Source organism: Pituophis catenifer, unplaced genomic scaffold (genome assembly GCF_029215685.1).
Source record: "Pituophis catenifer annectens isolate HBS135680 unplaced genomic scaffold, rPitCat1.0.hap2 SCAF_14, whole genome shotgun sequence".
NCBI lineage: Eukaryota > Metazoa > Chordata > Lepidosauria > Squamata > Colubridae > Pituophis > Pituophis catenifer.
Genome location: NW_027256894.1, coordinates 18583536 through 18608456, shown reverse-complemented (window position 1 = coordinate 18608456; position 24921 = coordinate 18583536). Strand labels below are relative to the sequence as shown.

The 24921-nt window shown below is 43.7% G+C and overlaps 2 protein-coding genes across 2 annotated transcripts in view; one reads left to right on the top strand and one right to left on the bottom strand.

Annotated features, from left to right (window-relative positions):
- The first annotated feature begins 334 nt into the window (after nt 1–334).
- NR2E3 (nuclear receptor subfamily 2 group E member 3) lies at nt 335–8964 on the top strand. The gene is made up of 7 exons (XM_070953651.1): nt 335–465; nt 2007–2110; nt 3480–3746; nt 5868–6049; nt 7356–7596; nt 8184–8289; nt 8832–8964. Exons 2-7 carry the CDS (start codon nt 2026–2028, stop codon nt 8962–8964), a joined length of 1014 nt encoding a protein of 337 aa, XP_070809752.1. The 5' UTR covers nt 335–465; nt 2007–2025.
- Nucleotides 8965–12495: 3531 nt separating this feature from the next.
- The window catches only part of MYO9A (myosin IXA), a 92758-nt gene continuing 80332 nt past the window's right edge, over nt 12496–24921 (bottom strand). The window contains exons 35-45 of the mRNA XM_070953906.1: nt 24436–24547; nt 24000–24061; nt 22890–23082; nt 21933–22061; nt 21020–21125; nt 20064–20195; nt 19326–19449; nt 18070–18123; nt 16137–16339; nt 15301–15443; nt 12496–14970 (exon numbers count right to left, since the gene is read on the bottom strand). Of these exons, the coding sequence (XP_070810007.1) occupies nt 14489–14970; nt 15301–15443; nt 16137–16339; nt 18070–18123; nt 19326–19449; nt 20064–20195; nt 21020–21125; nt 21933–22061; nt 22890–23082; nt 24000–24061; nt 24436–24547 (1740 nt within the window). The 3' untranslated portion in view covers nt 12496–14488. The remainder of the gene's footprint in view (nt 14971–15300; nt 15444–16136; nt 16340–18069; nt 18124–19325; nt 19450–20063; nt 20196–21019; nt 21126–21932; nt 22062–22889; nt 23083–23999; nt 24062–24435; nt 24548–24921) is intronic.

Here is a 24921-nt window from a genome sequence, read left to right as displayed (position 1 = left end):
AAATGGCTGAACCATGGAAAATTCTCTCCCCCATCTTCTCTGGATGGATAGAAGTTTGGAGTTACTTTTTTTGTCTACATCTGTCAATTATGACAAACTGAACTTGGAAAATAAGTAAATAAATGTAAAGCAAATCAAGATTAAAAAAAATAGAGCAGCAAGGCAAACATAAGCTCCAGCAATATGGAGGTGAACTATCCACTGAAGGTGCTTTAACCCCTCACATTTTCTGTTGAAAATCTGTTGGCTTCACCTCCTTTGTTGTGTGCTGCATCTTTCCGGTCCTTAACTGCCCTCTTCTCTGTTCTCTGTAGAGCTTAGTCTGACTCCTGGCAAAGCAGGGAGCCCCGTCTTGCTCTGCAAAGTGTGTGGCGATAACAGCAGCGGGAAGCATTACGGCATCTACGCTTGCAATGGCTGCAGCGGTTTCTTCAAACGCAGCGTCCGACGGAAGCTGGTTTATAGGTAATGGATACTATTGTTGGGAGTAGAGGAAGGGTAAACGATCTACAATCGTGCACTCTTAACTGGGGTCAAGCTGCGAGAAGATGAAGGGGCTTTCGAGACACGCTGCCTGGCAGAGAGGAAGACTGCGATCGGTTTCTGCACATTTTCATTTTTAATTCTGAAAGACCACCACGGTCCAGGCGCGGTCTCACTAAACCCAACCACCGCACTATATTTTGTCCTTTTCAGACTTCATCTTCAGACTGCGGGGAAAGAAATCTAGGATATAAAAGCACACCCATCAGCCTGCAATGTTTTGACATTTAGGGAAGAAGAGAGGGAAAGGAAGTCAAGTTCTTCTCAATGGGAGCAACTGACACCGTGATTGGGACTTTTCTTGTAGGGATTTCCCAATCGGAGCCCTTCTGGTAGAGACGGGTCACTGTTCCGTTGAAGAGCCAGTCAAGGTTGGAGGGCCCACTTTTGGTCAATTCATTTTGTTTCTAGTTTTAGGTAAAGGTAAAGGTTCCCCTTGCACGTATGTGCTAGTCGTTCCCGACTCTAGGGGGCGGTGCTCATCTCCGTTTCAAAGCCGAAGAGCCAGCGCTTTTCTGAAGATGTCTCCGTGGTCATGTGGCTGGCATGACTAAATGCCATAGGCGCACGGAACGCTGTTCCCTTCCCACCAAAGGTGGTCCCTATTTTTCTACTTGCATTTTTTACGTGCTTTCGAACTGCTAGGTTGGCAGAAGCTGGGACAAGTCACGGGAGCTCACCCCGTTACACGGCACTAGGGATTCAAACCGCTGAACTGCCGACCTTTCGATCGACAAGCTCAGCGTCTTGGCCACCGAGCCACCGTGTCCCTTACTTTTAGTTTTAGAGGAAAACCCTTCCAAACAAATCCTTTCTAGGCTTTGGAGAATTGAGCCATACAATTCAGTGCTAAAATGGACCACTAGTCCTGTGATCTCCTACATCAGTTTAGCTCCTCTTTGTACTTTGTGCTCCTCTAGTGTTGCATGGAGAAAGCACGTTCACCCAATGCAACGTGCCGAATTTGGGGATGAGGTGAAGGGATATCCTTAGTTTTGCATTCTTGTCTCTGATCCCACTTTCAGGAGCCTGTGAATTATGACCTCTAGTTTTGTGATGCATCTTAAATCTCCTCCACCCCTCTAGATATGCTATTTTTCTGTTTTCAGGTGTGGATGGGACTTTTTCCGCCCTAATCTCAAATCCAAGGTGCCGATTTTCTTCTCAATACTGAAACGTCAATGCTTGGTGTGTCTCTCGGCTTCAAGAGGACAAATTTCAATTTTAAAGAAGTCGATGGCGACTAAGTGATTCTAGAAGCATTTGGCTGTTCTGTGACAGCAGCTTTCAGGGAATTCACTGGATTTAGACTTTCTGTAGCTCTGGATTTTCTTTCAGTTTTTACTTTTCTTGGAACAGGTGTTTGTTTTACATAGCACAGAAGCCCATTGCCCTCCCCCCATCCTAAATCTATAATTCCTGGCAGGTGCATCTAATAGAATCTTATCTTGTCCTCTTGACAGGTGCCAGGTTGGCAGTGGAATGTGCCCCGTGGACAAAGCGCACCGAAACCAGTGCCAAGCTTGCCGCTTGAAGAAATGTCTCCAGGCGGGCATGAATAAAGACGGTAAACCTGAATGTGGGAATCCTCAGTTGAGCTGTAAACTGGATGATTTAAGTCTTTGGCAAGCAGATCTTACAGGCAAACCTTCTCCATCTGGTGCCTTGTAGATGTGTGAATTCATTAATGATATATTTATATCCCACTTTATTTGGTACAACTCAAGGCTTTGTATGTAATGGCTCTTCTTCTGGTTTTTCCCACAATACCAACCTTGGGAGGTGGCTTGAGCTGAGAGCGACGGGCCAAAAGTCCTCCATCTGGCTTCCGTGTCTAAGGAAGGAACTGAATTCGGAGTCTCTCTGGAGCTCCAAGAACCAGTGATGGGTTCAGACGAGGAGGGGGAAGACACAGGTTCGAGTCCCATCCCAGCCATGAGAATTCTGTGGGGGACTTTGGACCTGGAATTCTTTCTCTTTCAGCCCTATAGTCAAGGTGGAATAGTGGTGAAGGATTTAGATTAGGAGTTGGGAGACTCACGATAGACCTTGGGCCACTTGTGGTTTTTGAAGACACTAGCACAGGGATCAGTAACCTGTGGCTCTGGAGCCGCATATGGCTCCTTCACCCCTCTGCTGCGGCTCCCTGTCACTCAAAATATGCGTCAAACCACTAATGTGTGACACCCTCTGGCACATGATTTATTGAGGTTTTCAACCCCCGGTAGGCCAACCATGGATAAATCCAAGAAAGGAAAAAAGTTTCAGAAGAAAACAGAACATTTAATTCAACTACGTATGCTAGTTTTGTGGCCGCTCAAGAAATAGTCAGGCACGGGAAGGGTTTTGTGGCTCCCGGTGTTTTTTTTTCTGTGGGTCCAAATGGCTCTTTGAGTGTTTAAGGTTGAAGACGCCTGCCCTAGCATAAGGGCTTGAAACTAAAGGATGATCCAATCAGCCCAATGGCTTCTGTTAGGTGAACACACTCAAGAGGAGGAAATGAAACTCTTGTGAGCTGGCCAGTTTTTCCCCAGTCGAGGCTGGAATAAATTACTGGGATAAATTAAATGACTAGATGGCTCGGTGGCTAAGACCCTGAGCTTGTCGATCAGAAAGGTTGGCAGTTCGGCGATTCGAATCCCTAGTACAGGTCTCTGCGTGAGCAGGGGGTTGGACTGGATCAGTGTTTCTCAACCTTGGTAGCTTGAAGATGGGTGGACTTCAACTCTCAGAATCCCCCAGCCAGCGCTGCTGGCTGGGGGATTCTGGGAGTTGAAGTCCACCCATCTTCAAGCTACCAAGGTTGAGAAATACTGGATTAGATGACCTCCAAGGTCCCTTCCAACTCTGTTCCTGTTACTAGAAGAATGCCTTCAGCGCCGACTCCCCCAAGTCTGCCCACTTTGGTGCTTATCTTGACCGTCTTCCGTTTCCAGCGGTTCAGAACGAACGCCAGCCACGCAGCACGGCTCACGTCCACCTCGACTCCACGGACCTGCATTCGGAACGGCAGCCAGAACATGTGGCCGCCACCCAGGGGGCTCCGACACCACCCCACCACTCCCTGCAGAGCCACAGGGTTCCCCCCGGCTGCTCTGCAAGTGGGGTTTTGCGGGCCCAAGCGCTAACTCCCTCCAACAACCACCGTTTCATGGCCAGCCTGATGACGGCGGAGACCTGTGCCAAGCTGGAACCAGAGGATGGTAGGTGGCTGGTGCTTGAGAGGGGGACGAGGGAGGAGGTCTGCCTGAAGGGGACTCTTAACAAGGGGGTGAAGCTAACCCCGCAGAATTTAAGATTTGCAAACAACAGCGCTCCCTGCTGGTGTAGTCCTAGCTCTTCCAATAGTGGTGAAATCCAATTTTTTTGACTGGTCGTGGGTTGGTGGGTGTGGCAGGGAAAGGATACTGCAAAATCTCCATTCCCATCCCACTCCTGGGAGAAGGATATTGCAAAATCTCCGTTCCCACCCCACTCCTGGGGGAAGGATACTGCAAAATCTCCATTCCCACCCCACTCCTGGGGGAAGGATACTGCAAAATCTCCATTCTCACCCCACTCCTGGGGGAAGGATATTGCAAAATCTCCATTCCCACCCTACTCTGGGGCCAGCCAGAGGTGGTATTTGCGGGTTCTCTGAACTGCTCAAAGTTTCCACTACCAGTTCTCCAGAACCTATCAGAACCTGCTGGATTTCACCCGTCTTCCAAGGTAGGTTTAAGATTTAGGATGAATTCAGAGAAGAGGTCAGCCATTTCTAGACTTGTTTCTGCTTCCAGTCTTGTGTTATTGACAAGCAAGAGAGATTGTGGGGAGCCTGGAGAAGGGATGGAAGCAAGGGCAATCAGGAGATTGAAGGCGAATCCATCGGCAGCTTATCTCACAAATAGAAACTCAGCTCAGCTGGGGAGAAAACTGTGGGAAAACCCTTCAAAGCATCCGGAGTCTCTTTCTTAAAAGAAGGATTTCACTATAAGTGTGGAAAATAATTCCTCTTCGTTTCCAAGATTGTGGTTTTGCCCCCCGATTAGTATAAAGATAATTTTAATGATGTCTTTGTAGTTGTTTCTTTCATCCTTATTTATTTATTTGATTTGTGTAGCCACCCATCTCAAACCAAGTAAATCATAAAAATCTTATATGACAAGAAGACGTTGCATCTGTCATTGCTGTAGAGACAATATCTGAATCAGGAATTCTGACTTCTGGGCTCCCATTTAGAACTGGCCCCCAAACAAAATATTGGTTAAGCAATTCCTCTGTTTCATAGGGATGCGGTGGCTCAGTGGCTAAGACGCTGAGTTTGTCGATCGAAAAGTAGGCAGTTCAGCGGTTCGAATCCCTAGTGCCGCGTAACGGGGTGAGCTCCCGTTACTTGTCCCAGCTTCTGCCAACCTAGCAGTTTGAAAGCAGGTAAAAAATGCAAGTAGGAAAATAGGGACCACCTTTGGTGGGAAGGTAACAGTGTTCTGTGCGCCTTTGGCATTTAGACATGCCGGCCACATGACCACGGAGACGTCTTCAGACAGCGCTGGCTCTTCGGCTTTAAAACAGAGATGAGCACCGCCCCCTAGAGTCGGGAACGACTAGCACGTATGTGCAAGGGGAACATTTACCTGTTTCATATTTTAGTGTTGAGGGTTAGGGTTATTTCTCAATTTAAATGAAGTCAGATTTCTTTTGAGTGTCGAGCAAAAGGACCTTTGGTTTATGTACTGCCCCTAAATATCACAGTATGTAGTATTTCCCCAAAACAGAGGTCCAGATGGGTTATCAATGTCACTGTTCTGTGTGTTTGTCAGCTGAGCTTCCATTCTGAGACTTACGGTAGACTGATCTGAGTCTTATCTCTGAACCACTGCGCATGTCACATTCTTCTCTTTTTCTTTTTTTTTCTTTTGTTCGTCTGCCAGAGCTTCTGCCGGCAAGGCAGGGAAGTTTGCCAAGATGTAATTAATAGCTAGTAAGATTGTTTTTTTTATTTCTTTATAATAAAATGTGTTTCTTAGAATATATCCCGGCTTATTTTCTCTTAAAGTATGCTGCAAAGGAAAGCCATGGTCCGTCTCTAATTAAGTGCAATTACCCCCCGGGGGGGGGGGGGACGGGATTTATACACCCTGACAATCAGAGATTGTCTGCAGCAACCAGAGATGCTGACATAGCTGATACAATGGTCACTATAGAAAACATCACTTCAAGAGATACTTGGGGCTTAAATAGTGACAGTACTGCTTCAACTTCTTCACAATTATCATGCCACAACTACTTGCAAATCCTACTAATTGCTGCAGATGATACTGATGGGCTGTTTTCCTTCACAGCAGAGGAAAACATTGACGTGACAAGTAATGAGCCGGAACACGTGGGGTCAGAAGCTCCCCGGTCCCCACACCCGGCCGCCGGCCCTGAAAGTGTTTATGAAATCTCTGCCCGACTCCTCTTCATGGCTGTGAAATGGGCAAAAAACCTTCCCGTTTTCTCAAACCTACCTTTTCGTGATCAGGTGAGCCTCCCGAGTCAGATCTCGGAACTGACAGCTTTAGCCAGGAGGACGTAGCAATAGCATGTAGACTTATATACTGCTTCATGGTGCTTTTACAGCCCTCTCTAAGCGGTTTACAGAGTCAGCCTATGGCCCCCAACAATCTGGGTTCTCATTTTACTGACCTCGGAAGGATGGAAGGCTGAGTCAATCTTGAGCCAGTCAGGATCGAACTTCCTAGCTATGGGCAGAGTTAACCTGCAATACTGCATTCTAACCACTAGGAGGGAGGGAGGAAGAGCGGGAGGGCAGGAAGGAAGGAAGGAAGGAAGGAAGGAAGGAAGGGAGGGAGGGAGGGAGGGAGGGAGGAAAGAAATAGCAATAGTACTTAGACTTATATACCGCTTCACAGGGCTTTACAGCCCCTTTCTAAGCGGTTTAGAGTCAGCCTATTGCCCCCAACAATCTGGGTCCTCATTTTACCCACCTCGGAAGGATGGAACGCTGTGTCAACCTTGAGCCTGGTGAGATTTGAACTGCCAAAGTGCAGCTAGCAGTCAGCTGAAGTAGCCTGCAGTACTGCATTCTAACCACTGCGCCATCTCGGCTCCATGTAGTTTTGGGAGTTGAGCCAGTGAGAAAGCAAGTCTTCAAGAAAAGCTGGTTTCTAGGAATTAATATAACCAAAGGTAGACGGTTATTTCCACTTGCAATTTTTTTCTATATACGGGTTAAATTTAGAGCTTGGGATGCTTAAATAGAACGGTCTGTTTAAAGAGATTCACTGGAAACCGGTCAAGAGAAACCAACACGGGGAGTATTAAAGGAATCTGGCAGCCGTGACCGGCATGTGTGATGGAACGCAGTGAGGCGTTGAACGTAGTAGAAAGCAGATTCCCAGGAGGGCGAGGAGGCATGTCAGAAGAGGCAACTCGGCCCTGATATTTTATGTGAGAGAAAGAGGGTGAAGACAGCTCCTCCTCAATAGTTCCCAGAGTTTATCGTAGATGCAGGTAGTAGAGGTTTCAGACTGGCAAGATTTTGTCTTAGTAGGTGTGAAACGGGAAAGAACTCAGCTTGAAAAAAAAATCATGTGTTAGTTTTGGGCCAGACACATGTACAGATCAGGGGATATAGCCGTTATGGGTTTGGTGAAAACTGCTCGCAGTTGGGACTGTTTTTTTATGAATTATAATCCAACAGGAGGATTATAGAAGGAAAAAAGGATGTTTTGGCTGAAATACTTAACAAGGTTTATTTGGGAACAGGAATGACTGCAGCACACCTTGAGTTTTAAGGACTCAACTCCGTGTCCTATCTCTTGCAGGTGATTTTACTGGAAGAAGCTTGGAGTGAATTGTTCCTGCTTTGTGCTATTCAGTGGTCTTTGCCTCTGGAAACCTGCCCCCTCCTCTCTTTGTCAGAGCTGACCTCCACCTTCCATGCCAAGGCGGTGTCTGGAGGAAGGGACATCTGTGCGCTGCAAGAAATAATTGCACGCTTCAAAACGCTGGCGGTGGATCCCACTGAATTTGCCTGTATGAAGGCCATTGTGCTTTTTAAACCAGGTGAAGCCAGTGGTGGCGATGGGGGAGGCGGGGGGGCGGGGCGGAGGAGAAGCACATCTGGGTTACAGGCAAAGTTAAAAGAAATGTTAAGGGAACCAAAATACAAATCTCTATGGAGAAGTACACAATTTTACAGTCTAGATCAGTGTTTCTCAACCTTGGTAGCTTGAAGATGGGTGGACTTCAACTCCCAGAAACTCTGGGAGTTGAAGTCCACCCAACTTCAAGCTTCCAAGGTTGAGAAACACTAGTCTAGATTACACCGATAAGAACTATGATTAGGCTGTGTTTTCTTATCTCCTGATTTTGTCTAGATTACATTTCTTGCTCTGCCTAATCTCTTATTTGAAAATTTAATCGATTTTGCATATAATACACACACACCCAGAGTGTATGTGTGAGCACATTTGTGCACGAGTGTGTGTATTCAGCCAGCACTCCGAAATTTAGAAAACAGAACCTATACTAATTAGAAACATTTCTGTATAACTATCACAGACCCGAAGAATGTAAAAGTTTGCCCCGAGGAGCAAACTTTTATCAAAGTAGCACTGCTTGAATTTCAATTTTGTATCTTTTCTTTTAAGAAACAAGAGGACTGAAGGATCCAGACCAGGTAGAAAATTTGCAGGATCAGTCACAGGTGATGCTGGGACAACACACTCATATACATTATCCTAGTCAGCCAGTCAGGTACCTAGAGATACGAGTTATTTTCTGTGCTCCCTCAAATTGTGTCTCAAAACTTCTTTTAATTTTGTTTTTTTGTGTGTGTGTGTCTCCAAGTCAGTTTTCGACCTCTGGTGATTGCAGGGGTCCCCGCAGTTTTCTTGGCAAGATTTTTCAGAAATGGTTTGACATTGCCTCCTATAAGGTTGCAAAAGAGTGACTGGACCAAAAGTCACCCAGCTGGCTTTGTGTATATATCCAAATAAGTCTTAATATTATAGTCCTTACAGAATTTGGTTTAAAAAAAGCAACCACCTCTTTATTTATTCTTTCAGCAATAGTAATATGATAGAAATTTTGAGAGATTCTGAGCAGAGGCTTCGGAGCTTCAGTGGCACCCTGGCTAAATTTGGGGGTACCAGATTTAAGAACTCCAGTATTTATTTATTTATTTATTTATTTATTTATTTATTTATTTATTTGGTATTCTCCTGCTTCTTTGATACAATTCTAGTAATGCACGATTGGTGAAGTAGCTATAAATGTCTTTCTATATCGCCTCCTAGGTTTGGAAAATTACTACTGCTGCTCCCTTCGCTGAAATTTATTACTTCGGAACGCATCGAGGTTCTCTTTTTCCGCAGAACCATTGGGAACACCCCTATGGAGAAGCTGCTGTGTGACATGTTCAAAAACTGACAGGCGAACGTTTTGGAGGAGTGGCTGAAATTCCTAAGCGGGCTCCTCCGTTTGAAAATGCAAGCAGGAGGAGAGACAGACGAGCAACCTGTCCAGATGTTTTGGGATTTGGGCTGGAAGCCTTCAGTGATGACAGACAATGCTTCATATTCAGAATAGAGCTGGAAGAGACCCTTAGAGTCCAAGTCATTCAATTACAAAAGGCGTCCCACAGCACAAAAACTGCTCCCGATTCACTAGTGCAAGAGACAACTGTGTGGGAATGATACTGTTGAACTGTAACATTGAACTATTGAATCCAAAGCTAGTCAGTTACTACATTCAATTAAACCAATAGTATGGTTAAGATAGCTCTTGACGTACAACCTTTCATTCAGTGACCGTTTGAAGTTACCACCACACTGGAAAAAGTGACTTCACGCTTTCGACTGTTGCCATATGATCAAAATTCGGGCGCTTGGCAACTGACTCATATTTATGATGGTTGCAAGTGTCCTGGATCCCCTTTTGCGACCTTCGGACAAGAAGTGTCAACGGAGAAGCCAGATTCACTGAACAGCCGTGTTACCCACTTAGCAACTGCTGTGACTCACTTACCAACTGTGGCCAGAAAGATCGCAGAGTGGGACAAAACTCACTTAGCCACAGAAATGTTGGGCTCGATTGTGGTTGCCAGTAAGAGGACTACCTGTACGACCAAGCTCAGTTTTCTGTCAGAAAACAGCTGAAGTGCCTCTTGCTAAGAAAATCCCATGTTCCCGACTGAGGCACTCTGCTAGCTTGGATGTAGAATATAAGAGTAGTTGAGGCCCTTTCCTCATCCCGGGAATGTTCAGCTATGTTGCTTTCCACATGGCGCAAGGAAGCTCTGACAGGAGCCTCAATCTTTATTTTTATTCAACTGTGAGGCCACCTTTCCATATCGTATTCTGGCAATAAAAACTGGAAATGTAAAGATGAGCTCAAAATCAAATGCCCAATCTAGCTTGGGAAAAATGGGTCTGATCCTCTTCTTAGCCTGGTGGGTATCAGCAGCGAGGGCGTCGTTAGCAATCTTTTTTTCTTTTTTTTTTAATTTGATTTATATGCCGCCCTTCTCCGAAGACTCAGGGCGGCTTACAATGTGCTCAGCAATCTTGTATAAATGTTAATAAATGAGTAGCTTGTATTACTGCTTGGCGTTGGAACTCCTTGTTCCTTAGAACAGGGGTCTCCAACCTTGACAACTTTAAGACTTGTGGACTTCAACTCCCAGAATTCCTCAGCCAGCACATGCTGGCTGAGGAATTCTGGGAGTTGGAAGTCCACAAGTCTTAAAAGTTGCCAAGATTGGAGACCCCTGCCTTAGAACATCAAATTTTATTGGCTGACCAAGTTTATGTAGGCTTCCACATGCAGGATTTGCTGCCCTGTTCCGTTTTCCAGACATTTGAGCGATCACACGATCATCATCCCATGTAGCAAAATTTATCTTCGGCAAGAGTAGGGTTTTAATGGGCCCTGGAGGCTCTTTCCTCCCATCTGGAAGAAGCACGCTGGCTTGTGGGCTTTGTTGCCTCTTTTCCATGGAACCGCAATCAGCAGCGGTGAAAACAAATCATGTGAAAAGTCCTTGGCTGGATCGGAAAGTGGAACGATGCTCTCTCCATTACACTGTATAGAGTTGATTTAGGTGTCCAGGTCAAATCCAGACAACCACACTAATATTCAGTGTTTGAGGAAGCAATTGGTCCCTTGGAATGCTCTCTTTTGAATCTGTATCCACTTCTTAATGAAAAGCAGTAAGGGTGTTCATGGATAGTATAGCAGACACTCCACTGGAGTTGAGAAACTAACCAAGTTTTCTAAGCAATTCTTGGTGTCTGGAAACCAAGGAAGCTGCAGAAACACTAACATGGCATTCTTCTAGGAACATAGCAATACAATATATTTGCTGGGTGTCTACAAACATCAACAGGTAGGAAACACATCTGCCACTATCACTTTATTTTCCATTCTTTTGTTCTTTAATAAGCTGGGGGGGGGAGGTTGTTATTTGTTCATAAAGTTGTTTTTGTACAGCCATAGAATAGTGTTGTATTTATGAAATATTACACAAATTGCACTTCAAATATGACGGCCTTGTTTCAGGAAAAAAAAAAGTAATAAAATAACATTAACAAAGGGAAAATAAAACCTTTCAGACGTGGAAATTAACAAGTGTGCTGACTGACCCAGGTTAACTGCACATCATCCAGCTCCGTGAGCAAAATAAAGCATTTATAGAATTCTTCTTCTCACAGGTAAAATTTATAGAATATGACACAGGACAAGTATATCCTTTTACAATACATAGTCTGCTTTTAAACTGTACACTCAGTATACTTATAAATTACTTTTAAAAATTTCCGTTAAAAATAATTATATGCAGCCAATGTCCTTCCTAGTGGGGAGTACATTCACTTTAATATCTTGGGTGGGAACAGAGCTGGTCCATGAACTTTACAAGGTGGTTCTGGGGTGGAGATGCTAAGAAAAGACAGAAAACTGGAAGACAGCAAGCAGATAGAAACCCAGGCAGGGATTTCTTGCTGCCTGAAATTCAGAAAAAGTTCAAACAAAAGTCTCTCTTGGATATCGACCGCTCCCCTCCAATGCTCCCCAGACCAATCCTAAGGACAGAGCTTTACGCTGGAAGAAAAGGGGGGAAATTAGCCCCCAGGATCGGAGGCAAAGCCTGGAATTTCTCAGCACAAAAATCAACTGAGGGTGGAGGGAGGAAGAATCCGGGGTGGTGGTGGTAAGGGAAGGCAGGAAAAGGTTTTGGTGCATATACTTGGAGGAAGAGTAAGGCTTGCATGGTAAATGTGATATATGTGGGGAGGGATTGGAGTGTGTGGGGGTGGGTGGGTGGAGAGGAGGTGCTTTTCGGTAAAGAGGCAGCTTTAGGATCCATTCGCTTAACAATCTCCTGCTTACCAAATCTTGACAGTTCCTTTTCTAGTTTATTAGAGCTCCTTGGAATTACACTATCCCCTGCGCAGAAAACCCAACTTGCAGGGATCACAGAAATGTTTCTCAGCCTCAGGAAGTTTTAAGATGTGTGGACTTTAATTCCCAGAATTCCCTTCATTCTGGGAATTGGTCCACACATCTTAAAACTTCCTGAGGTTGAGAAACATTGAACTAGAGGCTAAAGCTACTGGGTGCATCACTGCAGGTTCTAAGACTCCAAGGAAAAATAAGAAAAAGATAATCTCCACCAGGTTTGCAAAATTTCAAGAGGTGGGTGTAAAATTCCTCACGTATACAAAATCCCCCTAAACCCTGAAAATGGAACTCATACATTGGACATTCTCTCCGCAAACTGTCCATCAGGAACATCTACTTTGCTCAGAAAACCAACAAACTCAATACCCAAACCTCAAGAGCAAACAGGAATCCAACATCAGGTTTGAAGGGGAAAGTTTTGCCTTTCTGAAGTAGGAAAAACACAAAGAGATTCTTCGGTCAACAGCTGAACAAAACTGGATCAACCTAGCAAACGCCATCTTCGGTCATTGAAAGAACCGTTTGAAATCTCGAATAAGGCCTCTTTATAGTAACACGAACTGTTATAAATATGGGGATTTCTTAATGAGAGTGACATTGCCATTAAGTCAGAGTGCCAATTCTGACTTATTCAACTTGGATGTTTAAAACAACGTTTGACGGGTAACAACACTGCCTGTGTTATATATTTACGAGGTCAAGAGCTCTAGCTTTACATGGTGCCAGATTAAAAACTAAGTCAGTTTTTGAGAGACGCAACTGTGATTCAGCAGACTTAAAAGGCTCCGGGATCAATTTGTAGATTCCTTCTATACTTTTAAAGAGGAGGGGGCGGTGGTTTTAAACCATTCACCGCTGCAACACTCAGTTGGTCAAAGCTCTTGGGTAGGAAATGAGTAATATATCAGAATCAGCTTGTCCTTCAGATAATACAGGTGTGCGGGGTTTGTAAAGAGGACCAATGATCTCAGGTTTCTGCAGGTGATCACAACATGCTGTCCTTTTCGACAAGTATAAAAAAAGCGGTGGGCTTCGCAGTCTTAACTTTTCTGCCATACAATCAAAACAAATCAGCGATGGGTTTAACTGAAAAATGGGGCTTCCCAAAGACTTTTAAATAGACCCCTCTGTTGTCCTCAAGGAGGGGCCCTTCTTCTTCTATATTTGTAATATAGCAATTTTTTTCACAACGTACAGGTGGAATGATCTATTGTCATACCGGTGCAAAACACGGCGACTGTTTATTGTTCCACACTGAAAAGATCCCAGAATTACTTCTAGTAACTCATGTCTGCTCCTCCTCCTCCTCCTTATACTTTTCTGGCTTAAATGTCCCACATTAATAAAGTCCCACATTGTGGAAAAAGAAAACAAACATAAAAAGTTATATTTACATTGAACTTCAGTAACCATAATACTAACAAAAGAGCTTCAAGTAGTCTCTCACTTTAAAAAAAAAATAAAATAAAATTGCGCCATGGTTTAATACTGATGCGTAGCAAAGAAAGCGACATTAAATCATGTGTTAAACTGACTGATTTCAACAGCAGCCTTCCTTATGCTTGTGTTTTGCTTGAGTGGCGTTTTCTCAGCCGGTCAAGAAACTTAAAGAGCTTGCTCAGCTACCAGCATGGAATTGAGCCAGAGACACAGTCAGAAAAGTAAACGGTTCTGTTCCCTAATACTTTCTTTTAGTCTTATCTTAAACGAGTCGGATTTTCTGCCCCAAGGGACAGGACCTATGCTGTGATTATGGCTACTGGAAATTCGGCACAAATATTTGGCTTTGACATACCTGGAATCAAACTGGCATTGGTTATTCTGACACCATCAACCCAAAAGTTTAAACCAAGAAAAACTAGATTAGATAAATAACTCTTGTTCACAACGGAGGTGCACCTGATGTATCTAAGAAGTGCTTGAGTGAAAATGAGCATTTCCCACCACATCTGACAATGCCATGGAGTGCATTATAAACAGCCCTGAACAAAGGCCTCAGTCTCCTTTCTTGCTGTCTCGTTTCTTCTAGGAAGTTCATTGCTTCTCAATCCCAGTGCAAAAACCTAACCCCAAAGTCAAAAGCTTTGACCCTCAGGATCAAGAAAACCTCTCTTGAACTCCGGCTGCCTTCCTGATGTTCTCAGCTGGCTGGCTGGCATACATTCCCTGGCCCATTAAAAAGGGGGAACGCCAAACCTGGTTCACGGACCATTATTCCCTCCAGCTCTGCTGCAAATTTCACTGCAAATTCCCAGCCTGACTCGCCAAGTTCCAAAAGGCTAAAGTCAACTAAGGCCACAGCTGAACTTTCCTCCGCTCGTTCTAGATGGAAGAGGGAGGCTCCCTGCTTCTCCACTGGCAACGCGATGCTAGGATTCCAAGCAACGAATAGGGAGGAGATGCTGACTTGGGGGACAGCAGTTGTCCTACAATGGAGTGGCAGCAGATGGCACTGAAGTGGAGGGAAGATGCGATGGAGGAGATGCTTGCCGACTCATACCATGAACTCGTTATTTCCTAGAAGCACCAGTTGCTGAGGGGTCATGTAATCAGCAGCCTCGGGGTGGCGCTTCCGGCCTGTCCCAGCAGACCCCTCTGGGAGTTCTTTGGCTTTAGGGGAGGAGATTTTCACATTCTTCAGTTTCTGCTTGCCTTTCTCCGGATTGAACGTCCCTCGGGTGGTGAACTGTGGCCTGTCGTCCAGGACCTTGGTGTGTCCTGGCGATCGCTCCGGTGCCCCAGCGTCCCCAGAGGGAGCCGCTCGATAAAAAGGCGATTTGGAATAGATTTGGAATCGTTTCCTTGTCACATGAGGCAGGCAGGATGAGGAGGAAGAAGGCGAGAGGGATGGAGAAGAAACCAAGGAATCCACTGAGTCCACAGACTCCTGCTGCTTGCGCAGTTGCCTTCGGGACCGAGAGGTACTGACCGGGTCTGCCTTGCCGGGTCTTGCCGGGTTGAAGGCTAAACTTCTGCCTGGTAGGGAAGAGATACGAGGGATGTTTAAAAGTGGCAGTAGGGATGCACTGACAAGGAGACAAAATTTCCTGGTATGAGTCCAAAGGAAGCTCTCCTGATTCCCATCCATGGAATCAAACATTGTGGCTTATTTATAGACTGCCTGGAGGGGACATTTTCCATTAAGTGTTTTCAGAATATAGCTTGTCTTCTTCAAGTCTTCCTCAGATTTGATCAAACAAGTGTAAAGTTTTAACTGAATACTATTATACCTATATTATTGAATGATCAACCTCGTGTACTAATGACGATTCCCTTAGGACACCTTCTCCAACAAATTTTATTTACCTGATTTGTCCGAAATAGCTCCTTCGGAATCAAAATTCAAGTTTTCAGAACTGTCGGCAGTGCCAATCGAAGCCTCAGACTCTAATGTTTCATCATCAGAGGCTCTGGGCTCCAGTGCCAGCATCTCAAAAGTTAGTTCTTCCCTGCAGGGAGAAAACACAAAATAAACGGAAAGAACTGGATAGAGGGAAAAACAGCAGCAGAAACTAGGAAATAAAAGACTATTAAGGTCGTGAGGGGTCCTTGGTGCTTTCTGAGGTCGGTTGTATTCTTGAAGATGTTTCATTGCCCCAACTAGGTAACATCATCAAGCTAGAACAGCACTGATGACGTGACCTAATTTGGATAATGAACTATCTGCAAGAAAACAAGCAAGCTCAGAGAGCACCATCATTTATTATTATTATTATTATTATTATTATTTTTATTTTTATTAATCATATTTCTATGCCGCCCACTCTCCGAGGACTCTGGGCGGCTTACACCAAAGACAGTATACTAAATATCCTCATTTTACCCACCTCGGAAGGATGGAAGGCTGAGTCAACCTTGAGCCGATGAGATTTGATCTGCTGATCCGCTGAACTAGCAGTCAGCTAAAGTAGCTGCGGTACAGCACTCTAACCACTGCGCCACCCCAGCTCATTTCAGGAGGACCCCCTCATTTCAACACTGAATATTTTCCTTTATTGGAATTAAGCTTATGCCCACAATAGTCAATCTGCACCCAACTTGACTGATGTGGGTCAAGCATTTCCTGAAATGTAGCAGATGGACACCCCCAATCTGATTGGTCCAGCTATTAGGCTTCATTGGTCCAGTTACTTAAGGCTCACTTCTCTTTCTGCAGGCTTTCGATTTGCTCTGCCAGCACCTTCTCTTCCTGTTGCATGGCTACTTGCTGCTGTTCGGTGACCTCCATCTCCATGGCCTCCTCACTGCTCAGGGCCTCTTCGGGAGCATCCGCCATAGAGGGCAACCGGACTCCCGCTGGGGATGTAGGGCTTGAGTAGGTGCCTCGGCGTAGACGCCCTTTGCCCTATGCATAAAGTAAGGCTAATGAGGAATGCGGCCTTCGATCAGCTTTGAGATTAGAAGAATTCATCCCCAGTATATGTATGAGACAACCAGCAAGCAAACAATTTCTTCAAAGACAGATAGGACAGGAAGCAAATATAAATCCAAGGGCATAGGGACTATTTTTGGAAGTCCTCAAAAATACACTTAATCTATAAACCAGAAGTTATTTCTATGGATTTACTTTATAATAGAGTATTTCAGGTTGCCAGCATCAAAAAGTGGTGCAAGAAAGGAAACTGGATTAAAGTATTTTAAAGAACTCTTGTTTATACCATCTTTTAGCTCACTCCCTTTTTAGGACATTGGAAATGCTGAAATGTACTGAGCACTATTTTAATGAAAGAATCCCTCTAGGCAGGGGAAAAAAATGAGAACAAAGGAAGCCATCAACAAAATACAGATAATCCTTATGTTTGTATTTTTCAATGAAATTCTACGAATAAACTAATAGAAATGGATCACTGTGAATATGAGGAGAATTTATTTCTCTGGATACAGAGCCAAGAAATATGCCCATTTGGTTCATCCAGATTCTCAAAGATCAACAATTCATATATAGTATCTGTCCTGGGGTATATTGCAAAAAAAATAAAAAAAATAAGCAAACACTTTTAGCCCCTTCATACTTTTAGCAGCATCATGTTGTTATGTCAATCAGGGGATCTCCAACCTTGGCAGTTTTACAACTTGTGGACTTCAACTCCCAGAATTCCTCAGGCAGCATGGAATTCCTCAGACTTCCAACCTCCTTTGAGAATGGAAGTCCACAAGTTGTAAAGCTGCCAAGGTTGGAGACCTCTGATGTAAATGATTCCAAGAATTGTTAAATCAATTTCGAGATTTCCCTTTCTGGCTGAATAAGAATATATTTTGGGATCTATGTTTTTTGCCAAAATAATATTCAGATTTTCCTTTTAGAAGTTGAGGCTCTGATTAGATATTAGTGAAGCTGCTTTAATATTAACCTTAGGCAGGGCTTCTATGCTGTCTGACTCTAAAAAGGAATCTTTCTTCTATGCTTTGCTTGAAAATTCAAGCAAAGGCAGGGCCAGAGGATGATGTGTTTGTTTGCTGAAAACTGGAAAGATTAGAAGGGGGGGGGGGGGAAACATATATTGAATTCCTGTTGTGCTTCAAAGGATTGTCTGTGGTCTTAATATATGAAATTGGTCTAGGCCAGAGGAAAGTATGAAGATATAGATAAAAGAATTTGGGAAAATAAAAGAGGATACAGAAAAGAGCTCAACAGAACAGTTCAAGAATTCAAGGGAACAAATTCATGCCAAATTTCCATTAGCTTTTCAATTTCTATTAAGACCCTGCCTCATTCTCTTCTTTACTATAGTGGGGGGAAAAACACAACTCAGCAAATATTCTTCTCTAAAAACATTTCCTGTGCCAAACATTGCAGAAACCCCTGTCAAAACGGACTCTCTTCTATCTTAAATGGCTACTTGTCTTCCTCCTAATCTGTCTAGATGAAAATGGCCTTATATGCATTCCCTTTTGATGCCTTTTTGTTATCGCGAGAAGTGGACAGCACCCGAAGAGTTGGAAATAAACACACACGCACACACATACCACACACAAGTTATGAAATATGGGCCATGGCCATGGAGCATGCAGAAGGCACTGGGATGGATGGCGAGTTATGGCGTCAGGTCAGTGCGTTGCAATTCGGATACATACCGGGATCGAACTGCGGGTTATGCTCATAAATCTAACGGCAATTAGTACAGGCTTCTGGATTAGAGAGGACAGGAAAAGGAAAGGAAAGGAGCAGGTTAGAGTGCACACGCCATCAGCTGACTCTGGGAGTGGCTGGGCATGGCGGTGGAAGCTGACTCTTTGCTGCAGCTGCTAGAAAGCGCAAAGGAGCCGCAAGCCATTCTATGCCGCAAGAGAGGTGGCGAAGCATTGGCTGCAGTCACAGATGGCACTCCCCAAGAGAGGGTGCGCAGTAGGCCTCCCAGCCACAGCTTGCTTTCAAGCAATGCTTCCCTTGGCCTCCTATCGTGAGGTCAGCCGAGCCCCCAACCTCCATGGATCCCGGCCGGCCTGAGAGGAGGCAAACTGTGGCCGTTTCTGAGCAGAGCAACTGCTTTTCAAGTCAGCAGCCTAGCTAAGAAGCATGCAAATTGTTCTGCGCCTGATAAAAAGTTCATAAGCGGGGAGAGGGAGTGATTTATTACGAAGAGTTCAGCGGGGGGCCAGAGTGCAGTCTGCACACCGCATTGTCACCCCAGAGTCTCCCACTGGCACGTGCAGGTGGAAGAGAGGAGAATGGAAGCCTTTCCTGAAAGCAGATGAGTTAGGGGAACAGGGACTAATCATGGAGAAAAGCCAATTACATACAAGCTAGAGTGGTTTGAGTTCACTAAAGCAGGGGTCTCCAACCTTGGCAACTTTTGCCAAGGTTGAAGACCTCTGCACTAAAGGGTATCTGGGAATTAAAAAAAAAAAAACCTTCAAGAACCACGAGTTACCTGTATAAAGTAACAACCGAGTGATCCCGGTTGCTTTGAAGAGCCAGATATTAGTGCTTAAACCAAACTTTTGCATTAGATTTAAATCACATATTAAAGAACTTGAAACGTGCAAAGAGTTAGACAGATGGGAAGAAAAGGTTAGAGGGGAGAGAAAAGAGAGAGAAAGAGAGAGACAGGTATCATTCAGTTATTATTATCCACACCCAAGTTAAGTTAACTCTCACACAGGGAATTCTTTAATGTTCCAGAATCTAGGCTATTCAACTAGTACGGTATTAGTAGGAGAGACAAACACAGGTGATCTTCGTCAATATTTCTCTGAACAAGGACACTGGTATCAATTCATGTGGGATAGAAAACAGGGAAGATTGGGTGATGGAGCATTGTCTCTACTTCTTCGTGATCTGGGACTAGGTCAGTCTGTCATGCAGCCAGTCAGTCAGTCCTGCCCCTTACCATGGACCTGCGGATCAAGGACAGTCGGCTCTTTGCTTTGTTCTCTGCAAACTCCAGGCTGCTGATATCCTTGAGACGGGCCCGGTATTTGTTCATCTGTTCTATAACAACCAACTCTACGCAACTGAAAAGAGAAAAAAAAATCATCAAGAGTTAGGGCTTGAAGGCCAGAATCTAAGCGATTGCTGTCTAAAGCCTAGACCAGAGGTCTGAAAACTGCGGCTCTGGAGCCGCATGTGGCTCTTTCACCCCTCTGCTGTAGCTCCGTTACTCAAAATATGCGTCACAACCGCCAATGTGCGACACCCGCCAGCACGTGATTTATTGAGCTTTTCAACCCCCGGTAGGCCAACTATGGATAAATTCAAGAAAAGAAAAGTTTCAGAAGAAAACAGAACGTTTAATTCAACTACATATGCTAGTTTTGTAACCGCTCAAGAAATAGTCAGGCACGGGAAGGGTTTTGTGGCTCCCGGTGTTTTCTTTTCTGTGGGAAATGGGTCCAAATGGCTCTTTGAGTGTTTAAGGTTGCAGACCCCTGACCTAGAAACAAAGATCTTTCTTGCTGTGAATATTATAAGTGAAAAAAAATTGGAAGAATCAATCTATGCACGCAGTGTCTTCTTCTGGAATTTTCATTTTTGTAAAATGTTCCTCCCCAAATTATGTGAGTGACATTAGTGGAGTTGAACCGGTCATGGCTGGTGGCAAGTCTTTTTTTTTTTTTTTTTTAATTACCTGATGGTTTTACTGACATCCTGAGCGCTCTGCAGAGGGTCAGTAGTGTCTGGACAACGGAGGATACAGGGAGCAAAGACTATGGCCAGAGCATTAGCTGACATTCGATTCGTTTCTTCTTGTAGAGCAATCCTAAACAGAATAAAAACAGAATGGCAGTGAAACTTAATGACAGGTGCTCATAGCAACCCTCACTTGTTGCGAGGTGGGACAAACCCATTGAGTGGAACCTAAGAATTAACACAGAGGCCAAACAGAAGAGACAGGGTGGACATCAATAGGCAGAGTGAGACAATGGCCGATGCTGGGGAGAAGCAACAATGCCAGAGTTTTAGCTGTTCCTTCTGTCCTTCCCAGCCATTCTTTTCTCTTGGATGATAGATCTCTGTGTGGCCTACTTTCTGTCCCATATTTCTAAAACTAGTCCAAACCACAGTGCCTGTCTCTAGCCTAATGTTCCTTAACCTTGGAGGATGTGTAGACTTTGACTCCTAGAATTCCCTGGGCACCATTATTTATCTGTATTATCTTTTTATTACCCAATCATATCAACTCACTAAAAGAGAACTGCGGTGACCCACTGTTAAAATAACACGTCAACATAACGAACTGAAAGGACGATTTGCCTTCCAACTTGATCGTGGGGTTATAAAGGCCTTTTGCTTTGATGTGTGTGCCTTGAGAAAAGCTTTTTGTCACCCAGAATAATGTGTAGAAATGGCTGGCTTTCCTGGGGGAATTATATAATAAGCATGATTGAAAGCCAGATGAAGATAGGCAGAGCTTAACTTTCCAAAGCTCTCTGCAAATAAGCCAGTCTTGGCACACAACTCTGAAAACAGAACCGCCTTTCAAGATTGCAGGTCTCACCAAAAGCTGAACGTGGGAATATATCTGCAGATAAAGCTGACATTCACAAGGAAATCTCTTTATATCCTTATCTTGGCTATTGATACCTGACAAGGTGAAAGATCAGACGTTCCAAGGTATTAAGATGAGTTCGGGAAAGCTGATCAATGACTGAGTAGACACCGCGGATGGCCTCTTTCCTCTCCTGCAAACCTGCAGAAAACAAATTTCACTCACAAATTAAGGCGAATATACCGTACGTATCCCAGGATAGTATGGCAGGATCCAATATGGGTCGATCACTGAGACAAGGGTTTAAACTTCCAGTCCTGGTGACCGATGCAGATTGGATCCTGCAACATTTCATTCAACTCATTAGGATTGTGGCTTGCTCTGTCTCAGGAATGAGTATTTTTACAGCAAGCGAAGCTTATAAAATATTATATACACATCTAAACACACGTATCTTGCAAGTCCACTACTGCTCAGGATTTAAGGAAGACTCCAGAAAGGGAATTTCTGAGCGATGATCCAGATTCTCAAAATACCTTTGCAATTCAAGTGGTGTTCTTAAAGAAGAATGCACTAGGAAATCTTATTGTGACTCAAGGCAGAAGATGATTTCCATATAACTGAAGGGTTTGAAATATTTAGGTGAAAAATCAGGATAAAATGTCCGAAATGCAGAGAAAGAAGGCAGAGTATAGAAGTGGAATGATTGGTTTAGTTTGGGGTCTCATCAAGGACATACACTGCATCACAGTGGGATGCCTCAGTATACCATCCAAAGTAGATCCCTAGAAAAAGCATCATTACGGTTTTAGCTTTCATCGTGATAAAGAATTTTCACAGGTATTTTGTATAGAAATCTTTTCTGGGATAAGGAAAAGTAAGCTGAAGAATAGTGAACTAGTGGAGAACATAACTTTCTAAGCAGAAACAGACTTGTTTTTTTCTCTTAGCTTAGCTTTTAATATTTCCCAAAGTCCTACTTCATCTAGTGTGACAACAACTCCTTACCCATGGCTCGCAAAAATTCTTCATAGAGTTCAAATGTCATGAGAGGATTAGGCAAGTCCCTCAGCCATTGCTTGAACACACTGGCAATGACATGGATGTTGTAGTCATCGAGATTCACTCGTTCGATATCTGGTTAGTGGAAAGAATGAAAGCGAGAAAAAAATTAAAATCAAAGGAGAAATAGCAAAAGGATACTTCACCATGTACTCTAACACGTTGGTGCCAACGTAAGAATTAAATCATGGCCAAGGTATGGCTCGTGTTGTTAAGATGCTGGCTTGACAAGCAGCAGTCCTGCATTCGAGATCTGTGTGCTGCCACGGTGCAGGGTGAGCTCCCGTCCTTTGCTCCAGCTCCTGTCAGAGATCTGAAAGGAGCCCCTAACTGACCATACCCAGGGCAATGGTCATGTTACTGGCTAATCCTTTCAATTTGGAAGCCCCTTGGTGCCTCCAACACAAGTGTGATGGGATGTGATGGCCTAGGTTCCTTAACCAATAGTATAACTGACTGCAAAAAACAGGAATCAAAATTTCTGAACTTAAGATATAGGTTTATCCTAGCTTTGATATCTAAGGGAGGAGTAGAACTCATAGTTTCCCAGGTCCTAGTCCTTCATTTTAATCAATACACCAAACTGACTCTCAAACATAAATCAAACATGAACCACAGCTACATATTAGCTTTCGCCTAAGATAGAATTAACTAGAGGTACTGTATGAGTCCTGCTTCAGCACTGCCTAAACCCTGAGCTCAATCAAATTGAATACTGTTGATCACCAAAATATTAAACTTTCTGGCCATCATCTGCCCTAAAGTTTCAGCATCTCTAAAATAAACTGTGTTCACTGTATTAGGCCAAATGCCCGATCATTTTGAGGGACCTGTGTGACATAGACATCAGGGTGGAAAAAATCCCCACAATAATGCAAATTCTGCTTCTCTAAGCCTCCTCACCTGTGTCAAGACCCTGCCGTAACTCTTTGATCTTATTTGTTGATCCAGATTTCCGGTAAATGCCCTCTGTATACAAAGCATGCATTTCTATGTAGCTGGTGAGCTTCTCAAACACGATTGGCACAATCCGTTCTTCGCTGGTCAGGCGAGAGAGTTCGACTCCAAACTGGCGTGAAGAAAGCTCTGGGTCATACTATAGGGACAGGGATAATGCAATCAGCGTTACAAACACATCACAGCCGCACTGTCCAAATTCCAACAATATTCGCACGGGTCTAAAGCTGCTAAAATGCAAGGATCAGAACAGTCCTGCTTTAAGATTACAAGCTATGCAAAACATAAAGCAAATATTTAGAGTAATGGAAACATCTCAACATGCTTGTTTAATGAAAAGAAGGACTAGGGGAGACATGATAGCAGTGTTCCAATATCTCAGGGACTTCCACAAAGAAGAAGGGGTCAACTTATTCTCCAAAGCACCTGAGGGCAGGACAAGAAGCAATGGGTGGAAACTAATCAAGGAGAGAACCAACCTAGAACTAAGGAGGAATTTCCTGACAGTTAGAACAATTAATCAGTGGAACAACTTGCCTCTAGAAGTTGTGGGTGCTCTTCCAACACTGGAAGTTTTTAAGAAGAGATTGGACAACCATTTGTCTGAAGTGGTGTAGGATTTCCTGCCTAAGCAGGGGATTGGACTAGAAGACCTCCAAGGTCCCTTCTATTCTATTCTATTCTATTCTATTCTATTCTATTCTATTCTATTCTATTCTATTCTATTCTATTCTATTCTATTCTACTTCACCTTTCCCCAAGTCCTTGCTGTCTTTGCACGGGATTAGCATTTTAGTCATAGTCTCAATTCAGAGCAGTGGAGGAGCAGGCAAAGGAAAAGCAAAAAACAAGCTTTTAACTTCACCGTCTCCCCCAGAATTTTCGGACTCCCTTGTTTCTGGCTTTATAGAATGTGTCGCAGTAGAAATATGAATTAAGAATCAGCATCTAAACAGCTGTTTCTCAACCTTGGCAACTTTAAGATATGTGGACTTCAACTCCCAGAATTCCCCTGGCCTGTATGTGTGCATATGGAAACGAGAGAAAACACGGTACCTTTTTGGAGCATTTTGTTGTGGTCTTCTGGCAGCACTTTCGGTGGCAAGCGTATTTGCACACTGGAATTAAGAAAAATGTATTTAGTGTTGCACATAATAAAATGCAGTGAAATTTTATTGCATTATGACTTTACAAGAGCTGACAAGGAGACTCTTAACTGGATTTTGCTGTATAATTAGGCTGTGGAATGTAGCAGGCTAAATGCTTCTCCTCTATACAGATTCGGCACTTCCTATAATACAGCTTTCCTTTGGTTTCTTAGTTGTAATTACAGCAAAAATTAAAACTATAGTGCAATACTTACTACTGGCCTTTCTTTATTTGGCAAGGCATTTGAACGAAAACTAAAGGAACTAACAATCTCCCAAGGAAAGGAAGTGTAAGAAAGAACAGGAAGAAAAAGAGTGCAGGAGGATTAACAGTCTATACTTACATTTACAAACAGCAGCCCTGTCCATGATCCATATCAAGGAGGAACAAAATTCACAGTAGGTAGGGATGCTATATTGAGTAGCCTTAAAAATGTGGCCATTGTGTTCTTCTACCTAGTAACGACAAAAAATGCAATTTGACATTTAACAGCAGTTGAAAATAAAACTGAGTATTTACTCTACTGCACAAAAATATTTCATATAACTGTTATTTAAAAAAAAAAAAAACTGGCTGGAATACTGGAGGAGTATTCTTGGCAATGTTGACCATTTCTCAGAAGGTTCAATAATATCATCCATTAGTTCATTCATTGAATTTCTACCCCACCTTTTGTTTCAACAATGAAAGTTGCTTACATGTGATTTTAATCAGATTTATGATTCATTCCATCCTGTTTTATCCTGTCTCAAAAACTGTCAAATCTTCAGGATGTTGATCACTGAATGCCAACATTGACATACCTGGACTTGCAGCAAACATTTAAACA

Coding starts and splice junctions, on each gene's coding strand:
- NR2E3 (XM_070953651.1), top strand. CDS start 2,026: ATGTGCCCCGTGGACAAAGCGCACCGAAACCAGTGCCAAGCTTGCCGC. Junction 2,111..3,479: donor GGCGGGCATGAATAAAGACG/GTAAACCTGAAT, acceptor TTCCGTTTCCAG/CGGTTCAGAACGAACGCCAG. Junction 7,597..8,183: donor CATTGTGCTTTTTAAACCAG/GTGAAGCCAGTG, acceptor TTTTCTTTTAAG/AAACAAGAGGACTGAAGGAT.